Genomic DNA, 14,003 nt, shown 5'->3' with positions numbered 1-14,003 from the left:
AGATTATATAAGCTCCATTAGAACCTTACAGGTGTACTTTCGCCGCACCACTCGGAAGAATCGTTGAGAAATTATAAGTCTTTCACTAATATCCTTATTATAACCAAAAAAGTTTCCACTGGGCACCATGAAAATACCTCACTACGCAGAGATAAAATCCAAAGGGGCCACAAGAAGTAATTGCTGAAATATTACAATTCTCTTATGATTTGCGTATAAATACGGCTTGCGGGTGTGTAGAATAAAACCTACAGTTAAAAACGCAAACCAACCTTTGCTAGGTGGCCATTGAAAGAAAAATACTATTTAACGGTTAAACAAGACGAAGCTGGTAGGTCCGCGTTGTAGCGCGGGAGGGAGGAAGTCCAAAGGGACCAGGAACGCCAGCGATAGTATGTGTGCGCTCGATCGAAGGTAGTGGAAAAAAGTTGATTTTGGCAATGATACGAGTTTCAATAGCACTTCTTATGGTTTCATACTAGTAACGCTGCACTTGTAAACATAAAATAGAGGTCCTGTACACTGCGCAGAAATATGCCACAGGTGGAAAATAGCATCTAATAGAGCCATCTTTCATACGCACTGTTATTTTATTCATCGTAAAGCACTTGTAATAATTTCACACTAGTGACCTTACACTTGTAAACCTAAAATATAGGTGTATCACTTCGTATTTAATTCTGATGCCTGCAGAAATTTGCTCCTTATAAACATGTTTTTTCATGCAAAGTATTGAATCTTGCCTGTAAATCTTCCAAAATAGAGTGCACCAATACAGAACCTGCACCCGTTGGTAACGTGGTGTTATGATTTGACCTGTTAAAAATCTATTATTTTGTGCTAAACAAAGGTTTTGCTGCTCCTAGTCTGTGTGGTTTAAATACCATTCTTGCTTTATCTTCAGTGTGAGCGGTCCCGGGTTCGATTCCCGGTGGGGGCACTTGATCGGAAAAATTGTAAAAAGTTTTTTCATGCGAACCATTCTGAATGAGATTTTTCTTACACTAGGCAAATGCCGGGGTGATACCCAACATAGATTCTAGGCCTCTTCCTTCCTTCCTCAATCCTTTCTTCCCTTTCAATGTGCTCGCCGAGTGTCGTCATTCCTCAAAAACGTGACGTGCTAACATGCCCATAGATGCCGAAAGCCCAGAAATCTAAATTCTCGCTTTTAGTAGCTACCTAGCGCAAGTTAGTGCTTTTTGTAAGTATTTACTGTTAGCTTTTATGGCACTACGCTGTACTTGTACAGCGGGGGACACTTCTAAATGGTACACCTTAGCCGTAAATCTCCATATGGCTGTACCATTTAGAAGTGTCCCCCGCTGTACCGATAACAGGTAGGCCTTTTTAATGTAAATCTGCATCCAGTAATGCAAGTCCGCCCTTCTGCAAGAGTAAAACTGCCGTTGAAAGCCTTGGATACATTATGATTCTAAGTGTGTACCTAAACTGGGACTGCACGGTTTCCACTTACTAATGACTATCTTACTATTAAAAAAACTCAATGTTACGAGATAATGTTATTTTTTTAAGAAAACATATAATTTTTCATTATTTAATGATTTTTTAATACATTGTATAGTGAAAGTTTAGAATAGACCGTCATAAAAATGGTCTATTATAATTTGTTTTATGGTAAAGAAGAGTTGGCTATATATGAAAGTAGATTAATACGATATTGATTTCCACTGGTGGAGCATTTTTGCAAAATGAAGGTAAGCAGTATTTTATGTTAACAAGTGGTATACCGCGGTTACGATGAGTGACTTCATATGAAAGAAGACTGTGTAATATATTAATTTCACCAGAGGAATCTTTCTCTATAATATAGGAAAGTATATTTTATATTCACAAGTTTAGAATTATTACTGTGAAACCATGACAAGTGCTTAAACCTACACAAAGATTCTCTACTGAAAATTCTTTCATCAAAGTACACGTATACTATGCTTCTAAATACTGTTTTTTTTTTTTTTCTTCAATATAAATCCCCTTATCCAACACCATTTTCTTTCCTTATCTCTTGTCACTGCTGTTTTAATTTCGTCCCTTAATTCTTCTGCTATAACAACGCAAATTGTATAAATTACTTTTTGCTTGGACATCTTTAGAATTGCCAGTCGATTTCGAATCGACCAGAGGAGAGCGAGTTGACAAACAGTATTCAATTTCGGTTGAAATCATTTAACACATTCACCGATCTGATTCGGCCTAGTCGCTTCGATTTAGTCGCAAATGCAGAGTCGATTTAGCCGTGCGACCAAGTAGTGTTGTAAAAAAACTGTTTTTTTTTTCAATAAAAAACATCGTTCTTTTTCATGTTTTTTTTTTTTTCAAATGTCTGTTTTTTTTCTGGGAACTATTATTTATTGATTTATGTTGCATATTATTGAAATAATCAACAGAACTTGAGTCGAAGCCCTCGTAACTTACAAATCGTTTGTTTCTTTGTACCTATACGAGAAAATTGTGATTATTCCTTTCGGACCCAGGTCATTTTTGGCGTTTTCCTACATTTTCAGTTAGTGACTTATTGCTCAAAAACCATTCATTCGATTGATATGGTTAAGGCCTTGTTTTTTAGAAAATGGATCTGGCTATGTTTTGGTGTAAGTTGCATTGCAGTGTTGCCAAAGGGTGGGAAATTATTGAGGGAAATGTAAGGGTGAAAATTTACAAAAAATGTCCTAACCGAATTTCAAAATTTTTTGTATCTAGCACCACTGCTGCTATATGGGTTCAAGTCACCTAAAAATTTCTTTGGTATGTTGACAAGCTACAGTGAAATCCTGAACTCGCTGGCTTCCATTCAAAGAGAGAAAGAAAAAAATTCTCTGTCATCATACACACGAAATTTTGACACTTTTTACGCCTCAAAAGCAAAAATCAACAGATATGTCGGAGCTACAGCTTCTCTAATTATCCCATTGAAACTTTTTATGGTGCGTTCTGTAGAGCAAGGAGGAAGCTTTCAGATAGTGGTACGTTTGTTTCAATGTAGCTTGCAAGAGGGTAATAATAGAGGGGAAAAGAGAAATTTTCCGAATTTTTCACCTAAAATCGGAATTAATTGTTTTGGCTGGAAACACTGCAATCAGACAGACGAAAACTATCTGAAAATAAGCCTTAGTACTCCAAGAATATATCCTACAAGTATCATGGCAATATCTAATAAAGTAAGCATATTTTTTTAAAAAAAATATCTCATTCTACATCAGAAATTTACCATTTTCTTACCATTTCCAGAACATATTTTATTATAAACCTCAATTGTACTTCCCCTAATTATTCTAGTGAAACTTTTTATAATGCGCTGTGTAGGCTAAGGATGAGGCTTTTTAGACACTGGTACGTTTGTTCGAATGTAGCCAACAAGAGGGAAATGATAGAAAAAAGGGATTTTTTTCTAAAATTTGACCCTAAAATCTGGAATTAAAATTTTCTGTAGCTGGCTACACTGCTATCAGACACACACAAACTATCTTAAAATAAACTTTGGTATCCCTCTAATATATCCTACAAGTATTGTGACGATATCTAATAAAGTAAGCATGTCAATAAAAATATCTCATTCTACCTTAAAAAAATCACAAGTTATCTTTCCAATTAGAGAACAAAGTTTACTGTAAACCTCAACTGTACTTCCCCTAATTATCCTATTGAAACTTTCTATAATACGTTGTGTAGGGCAAAGACGATACTTTCAGATACTGGTACGTTTGTTCTGATATAGCCAACAAGAGCGAAATTATAGAGACAAAACACACAATTTTCCCAAAATTTCCCCCTAAAATCTGGAATTAAAAATTTTCTGTAGCTGGCAACATGCTACCAGACAGACTCAAACTATCTTAAATTAAACATTGGCGTACCACCAATATATCCTACAAGTATTATGGCGATATTTAAGGAACAAAGCTTCTAATTACCGAAAATATATTACGGTAAACGGAAAAGTAGGGAAAAACAAGAGAAATCAAGGGTTAGAACCTAAATACGAATTTTTCGTGCGTCCACTAATCACCCTATTGTAACGATCTGTACCTGCGTTTGGTAAGTAAGGAGAAATGTTCGATTGGCGTAAGTTGACTTGCACTCGGACGTATAGGTACGAATTTATAAACAAGAATTTCGAATTTTGTGCCCAATTTTAGGGAAATTTTAATTTCCCTAACTGGCAACACTGCGCGGAGGCCAGTCCAATTGATGTCAACAGTTAGGTATGCATTCAAGGTATCTACCGGGCAAGTCTTAAGGAGGTCTTTCTACAAGGAAGGAAGCTACAGGAAAAAAGAAGTAAAGGAAATTCGAAATTAGAAAATTCTCGAATTTTTGACTGGGCTGAAATTTGAGAAGGGAATTCGACACCAGAAGAAGAACAAATTAATATGAAAAACTATGGTCCAACCATATTTGGCAAAAATAAACATCCCGATATCTTAATTAGTGTCCACACAGGAGCAGATGAAAAAAGTGACACACCCGTGTGTGCCACTTTGGCCACCTGGGTCCGAAAGGGTTACGAGCGTACATTTGATTTTTTTTTTTTTTTTTTTTTTTTTTTTTTTTTTTTTTTTTTTTTTACTACTAACCCGTGTTGCTGTTGTAGTTATAGTCTCGACTAATAATAACATCGTTGTTGTAAACAATAACTTTATAGGAAAATTTTCTCTCCTTTTTACATCTTAATTCCAACACTGTTGGTGAGAAATGCAGGGTGTTTCAAAATGAAATCGGGGTTTTAAGTCTTCGTAGTACTTATTACATTTTACGTACAATTATAAACAATACATCAAGTAAAAGTGCACGTCAAACAGTCTTTGCTACAAGTGTTCAATGTGAGATTCATTCGTCACACGACGCACATCTAGTCGATAGGCGAGAAAGGCCCATAAACTTTCCGCCATATGGCACAAAACACATTCAATTTAGGGGAATCTCGTTTCAACTGTACCATCTCCTGAGGATTTGCTGACCGCCAGGTACAAACATTGAGTGTTCACATTAGCTCTTAGGTGAAATGTCGATTTATCACTGAAGACGACACGATCCAGAAAATCTTCATTGTTATACAGCAATATTTCACTTGCAAAATTGGCACGTAAACCGTAATCTGTAGGCTTTAGACCTGTAACAACTGCAAACGATAAGGATATAGTTGCAAGCGTATCCTTAATACTCTTCAGCCAGACGGTGGCACTGTAACTACAGATTAAGTATTTATTAAAACAGAAAAAGGTTTCTGCTCTCTAGTCTCCATCTTTGCTACTTGCTCTTTCTAACGGCAGACAGAAGAAACAATGCATGTGCATGCGTGCGTACAAAACTGTTTGAGTTGCTCTTCCATTTGATATATTTATAATTGTAAGTTAATTGTAATAGATACTACAAAGTTTCAAAACCCTAATATTCATTTTGAAACACCTTGCATTACTTCAAATTGTGTCATCCTATAGTCACGTCTTGTATATACATATCATCAGAGCCGGCCCTAGGCAATTTGTCTCCCCGTGTAATGGCATAATTTGCCGCCTCCCCCTTTCTCCAGAAAGAACAAATCTTAAAAGTTATGATTTTAAGTATGGTAGTCCATCATGAACAACGAAGGAGAGGGTAAGTGCAGTTGCACTCAGAAAGGCTTAAATACTTACTAAAAACGCAACCCCGTTGTGTCTGTTTTTTTCTTAAAATATTACTCTATTGTTTTAGTGAAAGATAAAGCAAACACACCTGCAGAGGAAAGATGGTAATCCTATTTATAGAATTCAATATCGAGCTTCAATCTCAATATATCAGTTTGCAATTCCAGTGCAAGTAGCTCTTTCATCTTTATTTCTTAATTTTTCTTCTACATCTGTTAACATTTTTTTTTTTTTTTTTTTTAAACTTGTTTCTATCTTCAATGATAAGGAACCTGTTTCTGATAAAAACATGACTAGTTGTCGTATCAAAACTGTGAAAACTTACTAAATGAAACAGATATTCGCTACTATTCGAGAATTGAATTCTTGCATTTGACAACAATCAAGCAATTTATGCTTGGATTTATTCGACCATTTGCTTTAGCATTGTCCATGTGATCTTAAACTAATGCAACCTAAACATAATTTATGAATGTAGTATTCAAATAGAAGGTCAGCTTAGTAAATGTAACTACCATCATCGTGAAGTCTGTTTCCAACAAGAAATATCTAATTTAAATAATATACTATGGCAGATTTTGCCGTTCCCTCCAAACTTGTCGCTCCACGCAAATGCACGTGTTGCATATATGGTAGAGTTGGCTCTGCATATCATATGTATCTAGTCGACAAATTACTTATATATGAGAGTTAGAAAAATACTATTAGGCAAATTAGTATTAGTTTTTACCTTTAGAGAAGTTATTTGAATTTTACACTGTTCGTGACATTATTTTCGTATTTATTAAAGACCTGCTTTCACGAAAAAACAAAATTTCATTTCTACTTTTATTTCTTAGTTGATATTGATGAAAACTGCTGAAACCCAAATTGTTAGTAGATATGGTATTCATGTAAATTGTAAAATATTTGCATCGTATCAGTATCTAGCGTTTAATTTATGTGATTACGCCTAGCATTAATTATGTGATTAGCATTTTACGGTGATTACACCTACATAAAAATATTTCATGCTTAAATAGATGTAAGATGCATAACAAATGACTATTTGAAAAAAAACGAAATTGAAATTGCAAAACGAGAGGCAATGTATTTTTTCTAAAAAAAAAAAAAAAAAAAAAAAAAAACGTACATTTCTGAAAAAATACGAACGGTTTTTTTTTTTCTATTTACAACACTACGACCAAGTCGACCAAGTGAAGAGGGCTTTAGATATCCAAAACGCAGATTCCTATAGCAATAAACGATGAAATGAAAAATAGAAGTCTGAAAATGTATTTAAAGACACATTGGAGTTCTGGGTTCGATGTTTGTTGTTGGCCTTTTTACCGAACTTACGGCGAAGAGTAAGAGTAATAAGGGGCATAGCAGGAATTCAAAATTTCACTCCGCAACAATGGATTAATTAATTATAAATTTAAGTATTATCCTTTGTCATTGCTATACATCAAACTATTCATTTTTTTTTTTTTTTTTAACACATTGGCCACCATGAGCCACATGTGGCTCACACTAAACTGCTCCGTGAGCCATATGTGGCTCACGCGTTGACTTTTGTTTGGCCCTACGAAAAGGATAGTTTTCCTTTTTCAGTACGATGTTTTGGTTCAAGTGTGTGACTATATTGCATGCACTTTAGCTTTTCAAATTATACATCCATATCCACGGAAAATGTGAAAATATTAACTTGCTAAAAATGTAAAAATGCAACTTGTTTGGGCTTTTATTCAGCCGTGGTACTTCGGATTTTAAAATTTATCATATTCAAATAATACATACCTAGAGACCTCAATATTCAATATTCCATGTTCTTGAACCAAATCTGGCTCCTGGCGGGGAAAAATTCGAAACTACATATGGCTCACGGGGGCCTCAAAGGAACAAATTTACATCTGGGCCCTGTGAACCATATATAGCTCACGTAAAAAAGAAGGAAATTACACTTTTTTATTAATAATACATTTCTTTTACAATTTTAATGGTATGCAACAACGTATTATTAATAAAAAAGTCAATTTCCTTGTTTTTTATGTGAGCTACATATGGCTCACAGGGCCCAGACGTAAATTTGTTCCTCTGAGGTTCCGTGAGCTATATGTGGCTCACGTATTTTTTTTTTTTTTTTTTTTTTTTTTTCCGCTAGAAGCCAGATCTGGTTTAAAAACATGAAATGTCGAATATTGAGGTCTATATTACAATATTGAGGTACGTATTATTTGAATATCACTTCGTGGCCTGGTGGTGACCATAAGGCAAACGTACGTTGTCGCCATGGTCCATCCTCAAAAATTACCATGGGCAATCAGTCTTAATGTACAGGGTAGCCCAAAAGTAGGTATACAGTCTCGTACTGATCGGCTCATGGCATTTTACATCATTTACTTATTGTTATCTATACAGGTATTGACTTAGTTTCTTCATTGTTCGTTCTTAATTTCTTTTCACTTATGCCTTAAGCTCGGAACAAACCAAAGCAAATAAATTCATTACCTTAATAAATTAATATCTCATACCCATTACTTGATCGATGCAGGTCTGTATACCTACTTTTGGGCTACTCTGTAGACTTTCTACACATTGCCATTATACTGTTTCTGAAGTACAGTACTTTCATATTATTCCTGAAGCAATTACTGAAAGTTATTCTGCAGTTAGGAACTAAAGTGCCGAAGCAATCTCTTTCCAAAACAGGAATGCTCTTTGTCTTCTAATATTTTGAAGGTAAATTATGTCTTTGTTTTCCAAACCTTACCTCTGCATTAATATATCCTTCTATTTTAATAACTGAATCGGTGCTATGTCGACTTATTTGTCTTTGAATAAACTTTTAACTTGTTTTTCTCCCATTGCTGTCACTGCTGCTCCCGTATCTAACAGAAATGTAATTATCACAGATTAAAGTGACCTTATGTGCTGCATTATGTATTACTTATTTGTAAAATTGTTGAATAGATTCTTGTTTGTTCGCTGCGCCTTTTGTAAACAAATTACTAATGTATCATGTAATTACTACACATTGAACGTAAGCTCTTGAACACTTAAGACGTAATTCATCACACTCTTCATTCGTGACTTTCATATCTTCTATTTAAATACCCACTAGGTATATCTTCTTAGACCTCTTCTTTTCCTACAAATTTGAAATTAGTATTAAACATTCACTGTGAACAGTTAACTGGAACACATCAAACAAGTGGAACACATTCGCCATTTTACAGTGAAACATGAAAAAAACACGAAATTCAACAAGAAACATCTAGACATTGATTCAAAAGATAACAGTATCAAGATAGAAAAAAAATATTATTACCTAGAAATATGTACAGTCCAAATGAAAATAAAAATCCTCTTAGAGAATACAGTGATGTGATTATTTTTTATAAGTTGTATTCTTAGTTATTATTGAATAGTTATTGATGATTATGGTGATCGAACAACGTTAGAAAGTTCATTTTGTGTGTTCGTAAACTAATAATCTTATAAAATGCCTGCAATATGGAATACTGCAATTTTTTTCTTCTAGGCTATCGAAAACCAATGGAAGGAAAGCAGACAGAGCATCATCAGGTCGTACGAGGAAGCCGTTGAGAATGAAAAGACAGAGCAATGGAGAGCTGAAGGACAAAAAATGTTATTCGATGCAAAGCGAGAAAATGTTGCACTTCAATTAGAAGCGGCATTCAGAGAGCGCCTAATGAATGTATATACAGAAGTAAGTTTATTATTCAACTATTGCTGGCTACAGAATTAGCGTTAGAAGTTTCCAGATTTGTTTAGTTTCTTTAATGTAAAAGTTTAGTGTCCGGTTGGCTTGTAGGTTTACCTGACTGTACATTAAACGCTTTGCTATAGATTCAAGGTTACTCTTGACATGTTTTTGTTTATCCTGTATGAAAGGAAAAAAAAATTTCAAGCAACATAGTTCTACACACTGACACAACTCCATAATAGAGATGTAAGTAATAGAGTAGAATGTTTGCTCTTCTTTCTCCTATCATGGGATTCCTCTTGACATGTTACAAGATTATATATATATATATATATATATATATATATATATATATATATATACAGGGTGGGCCATTTTAATCAATCCACGGAAATATCTGAAAAATTATAAAACATAGAAGAAATGTTTGAAGTACACGTTATACAGATGGTGATCAGAAAAATGGAAACACCTGAACGAAACTGCAACTTACCAAATTAATATGGTGCCGGGCCACCTTTCGCCTTCAGAACAGCCTTGATGCGACGTGGGATGGAGGCATAGAGGTCGTGAATGGTAGGAAGTGGAATTTTACACCATTCCTCGCGCAGGGCATCGGCCAGTTCTGTGAGAGAGGATGGAGGTGGAAATCGTCGCCGGAGTCGTGTTTCCAAGACGGACCACAGATGTTCAGTTATGTTGAGATCTGGGGATTGGGCGTGCCAGGGGAGGTGTTGAACTTCATCCCGATGTTCCTTAAACTACGCTGCAACAATGCCAGCTGTGTGAATGGGTGCATTATCATCCTGGAAGATGGCGTCATTGTCCGGGAACAACATCCGGACCATAGGATGCAAGTGGTCTCCTAAAATTGCGACATAATCGTTGGCAGTGATTCGTCCGCTAAGTGTGACCACAGGACCCAATGAAAACCATGATATAGCGGCCCACAGCATCACTGAACCGCCGCCATGTTTCACAGTTGGGCGGAAACACTGCAGATCATAAGCTTCTTTGGGCGTTCTCCACACATAAACACGGCTCGTGGTTGGGAATAGGGTGAAGGATGACTCATTAGACCATATCACACTTTCCAGTCCTCAACGGTCCAAGTTGCATGATCGCGGCACCATTTGCGGTGTGCAAAAGCGTTATGGTCCCTGATGAGCGGTTTGGCCCGTGCAAAACAACCCCATAAGTTCATGTCATGTAATTCGCGGTGGACTGTGATTGTCGAAACAGGGTGGGGGAGGTGCTGATTGAGTTCCTCCGTCACTTGCACCACAGTGGCACGACGGTTCTGCGTGACAATGCGCTTTAATACCCGGCGTGACCTGTCACTCATGATCTTCTTCCGCCCACTGTTCCGCTTCCCCGATGTGGTTTTCCCTTGTGTTGTGTAGGCCGTCATCACCTTCGACACTGTCCCACGCGACACACCTAACACAGTAGCCACTGCCGTCACACTCACTCCACATAACCGCGCACCAACAATTTGCCCTCTTTGAAAATCTGAGAGGTTTCCCATTTTACACTACCTCCGTCTGCTGCAGCCACTGGACACTGCTGTTCCACTGCGCCTGACGTAGTATGGAGACCGACCTAACACACCACCACCAGCGGTCCGGCGCTGCGGGCGCCACGAAACCACTGCCAACCCATACATCTGACGTGTTGCCAACTACAGGTGTTTCCATTTTTCTGATCACCATCTGTATATTGCTAAGGGGGAAAACAAATTCCGCCAAAAGTACCCCTCTCCGCCCCCCGTAAATGGGGGTAACGGGGGGTAACTTTGAAATGTCAAATGGGAAAATGGGTCGAGTAATACCTCGTTCGAAAGGTCTTGGAAAACTAAGTAACGCTGTACCAAAAGACGGGACAGGACGTTTGGGCGCAAAGCCGTTTAGGCGCCAGACGTTTGGGCGCGAGGTACATAGTAAAAATCACAATTTACGACATATAAAGTAAGTTAGGCACTGAAAACTAAGCGCGAATCAAGATATATACACATTTCCTACACTTCTATTTTTATCTCACCTCATTTATCTGTATATTTTCTAAATTAAATAGTTTAATGCGTTTGTAATATTTGTTGCCTAACCTCGTCATGGACTGATTTTTCGCTTGTTCACTATTCTTGTACTTCTGATCTAATGATCTAATTTTCGTATTATATAAGGAAGCTAGAAAATGAAGGGATCAGACGAACTGTTAATAATGCCGGAATGGTATCTAATTTATGGGTCCAGGCCGCTTCCTCCCTTCCCTTTCCCCGGATAGTGTGCTCCCTCAAACGTGACGGGTTAAATGGTCTTAGATGCCGAGAGCCCAGAAATCTAAAAATCCTAAATCCTAATCGAGTTGAGGGAAAGATGTTAATACAGGGTGTCTAAGACATTGAGTTTAGGAACTGCAGTATGCCGTATTTCTGGTATCACTTTTTTATATTAACATTCCAATATAAAAATCAAAACTTACCACACTTTTTTTTCGTCCCATTGTAAGCATTTAATCTACATTAAAGAAAGTGGCGAAAGGAAAAAAAGAACGATTTCAAAGTGAAAAATATTGTTAAGTGTACATATATTGGTCATTTAGCCACTAGAATGTGACATTCACACTTATTGCATAACTACAGTAGAAGGCCTGTTTAAATTTTTTTAATGGAATAGGCTCACTATGTATGTAATGCAGTCAATTATATCTAGTTTGGTCTACTTACCTTTGGCTTGAAAAGTTATCAAATAAAAAGCACACTTAACTTTGGCTGAAACTTAAATTTACAAAATTTAATTGTTAATTCAGTTTTTAGAATTTTGAAATTCCAGTATTTCTAGTATGTAAAACAAAATCCAGTATAATTCAAGGACTTCCACTACAGTAGACACCTTGTGATATCTTGGTTGAAACTTAGTACTCAGCGCCTAACATAATGACTTTTTAATTTAACTCGCGCCCAAACGGTGGGGCCCAAACGGCGGCCCCCAAACGTCACGTACCGACCAAAAGATGTTTCATATGGAGTACCAGTTTCAAAATGGCCGCCATGATATGGTTCCGAAAATCCAGTACCCGTAGTATGAAAACCATGGAAGGTAAATGAATGGAACAAAATTGAAATACGTAAATATCATAGGGCATATCGAATGATGTGATCCCGTGATCCCAGTGGCCTGCATGAGGGGGTCTTGTGGGCTAACTTCAAAATTGCAATGTCCGACCGGACAACGGTTCGGGCGTACGCTTGACCTACCCAATGCTGTTTGGAAGGCAGACTTCATGGATAGAGAATTGGTGCACTGAGTTAATGCGGATGGCCACATTTACATTTTGATTAACTATTAGCACTCATGCCATATTGTGAGTTTGACGGACGAAACTGTGTGTACGTATATCCCCGAAATGCTTTCCGAATAACCAGCACGCATTGCATACAAGTTTCTGTGGCGACGGAGATTAGCAAATTCACACTTTTGTAAGTTCAGCAACTGCATTATTCGACAACTTCTTTCATATACCGTTCCTTCTGTTTTCGCATCAAATCATACTCAGCCATACAGATATGCGTTACCATTCAAATAAAATTTCACCTTTTTTTAGTCACTACAGCGTCATTCTTACAAACAAATGTTACAACCACACCATACTTATTTGTATCGTAGCCTTAATTTGCGAATTAAAGTAGAGTTCTCATTTGAACTTTCACAGTTACTTTCCACCCCACTCACATACAGAGCGCAGGGAGAGATTATTTTGCAGGACTTGGATTTCTCTCTATACATTATGGCAACTCTACTCTAACATTTTTATCTCTGTTGTATCATCCTCGAGCCATGGACCGCCTCCGTGGTTTTCCTATTTAATTTTCGTTATTTTCATTTATCTCTAACCGTATTCATACTATGGGCACTAGACGTTTTCTTAGACACAGTCGCCATGTCTTGGCGATCATTTTGAAAACGGTGTCTCATGTCGAATATATTCGTACAGAAGCTGTTTAATATTCATTTGTCTATGTAACGTGATGTTACTCACTTTAAGTTGCTATTTGAAATTTTCAAGTTGGCTCCGGATACCTTTCAGTTGGCCCTTGGAGCCACCCCGACAACACCTCTCGATGTGCCTTACGTCAGTTACCTACTCCAGTTTTCTTCTGTTGATTTATCTCTAATCGCTTTCATACTACGGGTACTAAACCTTTTCTCTGGCACGGATACTGTTTCGGCGGCCTTTTGAGAACACTGCCATTTCACTTCAATCGTTTTCTCGTGCAAGATGGGGGGCGCGGTGGCTCAGTGGTAGAGCGTTCACCTCTGGTGCTTGGGGTCCCGGGTTCGATCCCAGCCCCCGCCAAGTGAACTTTGTGGTGGACAAACATCGTGCTCGTGGGTTTTCTCGGGGTTCTCCCGTTTCCTCCCACTTTCTTCATTCCACCATTTCACTCATCTCTCATAATCACCGTCTCCTTTAGCCTAACCGGCATAACCATGGGACGTAAAACTCAAAGATTTCATTTTCGTGCAAGATGTTTGATTTTGCAAGATTTATCGAACGAGGTACCACTCGACTCGTGTTACTATTTGAAATTTTGAAGTTAGCCCCCAAGACCCCTTCAGGGAGGCCACTGGGATCACAGGGACCACAGC

The 14,003-nt window shown here is 37.4% G+C and overlaps 1 protein-coding gene across 1 annotated transcript in view; it reads left to right on the top strand.

The window, feature by feature from the left end:
- Positions 1 to 14,003, top strand: part of ATPsynB (ATP synthase subunit b, mitochondrial) — a 71,006-nt gene that overhangs the window by 36,836 nt on the left and 20,167 nt on the right. Inside the window, exon 4 of the mRNA XM_081752111.1 lies at positions 9,169 to 9,357. Within this exon, the coding sequence (XP_081608237.1) occupies positions 9,169 to 9,357 (189 nt within the window). The remainder of the gene's footprint in view (positions 1 to 9,168; positions 9,358 to 14,003) is intronic.

The sequence above is a fragment of the Thermobia domestica genome, chromosome 3 (assembly GCF_964235325.1).
Source record: "Thermobia domestica chromosome 3, izTheDome1.hap1.1, whole genome shotgun sequence".
Classification (NCBI taxonomy): Eukaryota; Metazoa; Arthropoda; class Insecta; order Zygentoma; family Lepismatidae; genus Thermobia; species Thermobia domestica.
Note: the sequence above shows the minus strand (reverse complement) of the source record. Positions and strands in the feature narration are given on the sequence as shown.